Below are 248 nucleotides of genomic sequence, written 5' to 3'. Positions count from 1 at the left end.
GCTCTCCCCCCACCCCCCATCCTTGGTCTGCAGCCCGGGGCACAGCCCTGCCCATCTGTATCTCCTCTCGTCTCTGCGCCCCCCTGGCCTGCCCGCCTGCACCCCGCTCACCAGGGCTTTGCTGGAGCAGCACTGGAACCAGGGGCCGTAGTGTTTGTGCAAGAGGATCACCAGGGCCAGGAGCGCCAGGAGCAGCAGGGAGCCCAGCACCCCGCCCAGGACCCCCATCTCCACAGCCGAGAAGCGCT

General features: G+C 69.0%; 1 protein-coding gene across 1 annotated transcript in view; it reads right to left on the bottom strand.

Annotated features, from left to right (window-relative positions):
* The window catches only part of CDHR5 (cadherin-related family member 5), a gene marked incomplete at its 5' end in the record, with an annotated part of 7869 nt that overhangs the window by 2918 nt on the left and 4703 nt on the right, over window positions 1-248 (bottom strand). The window contains one exon of the mRNA XM_014534005.1: window positions 3-246. Coding sequence (XP_014389491.1) covers window positions 3-246 — 244 coding nt within the window. The remainder of the gene's footprint in view (window positions 1-2; window positions 247-248) is intronic.

This window comes from Myotis brandtii, unplaced genomic scaffold (assembly GCF_000412655.1).
Source record: "Myotis brandtii unplaced genomic scaffold, ASM41265v1 scaffold1236, whole genome shotgun sequence".
Taxonomy (NCBI): domain Eukaryota; kingdom Metazoa; phylum Chordata; class Mammalia; order Chiroptera; family Vespertilionidae; genus Myotis; species Myotis brandtii.
Note: the sequence above shows the minus strand (reverse complement) of the source record. Positions and strands in the feature narration are given on the sequence as shown.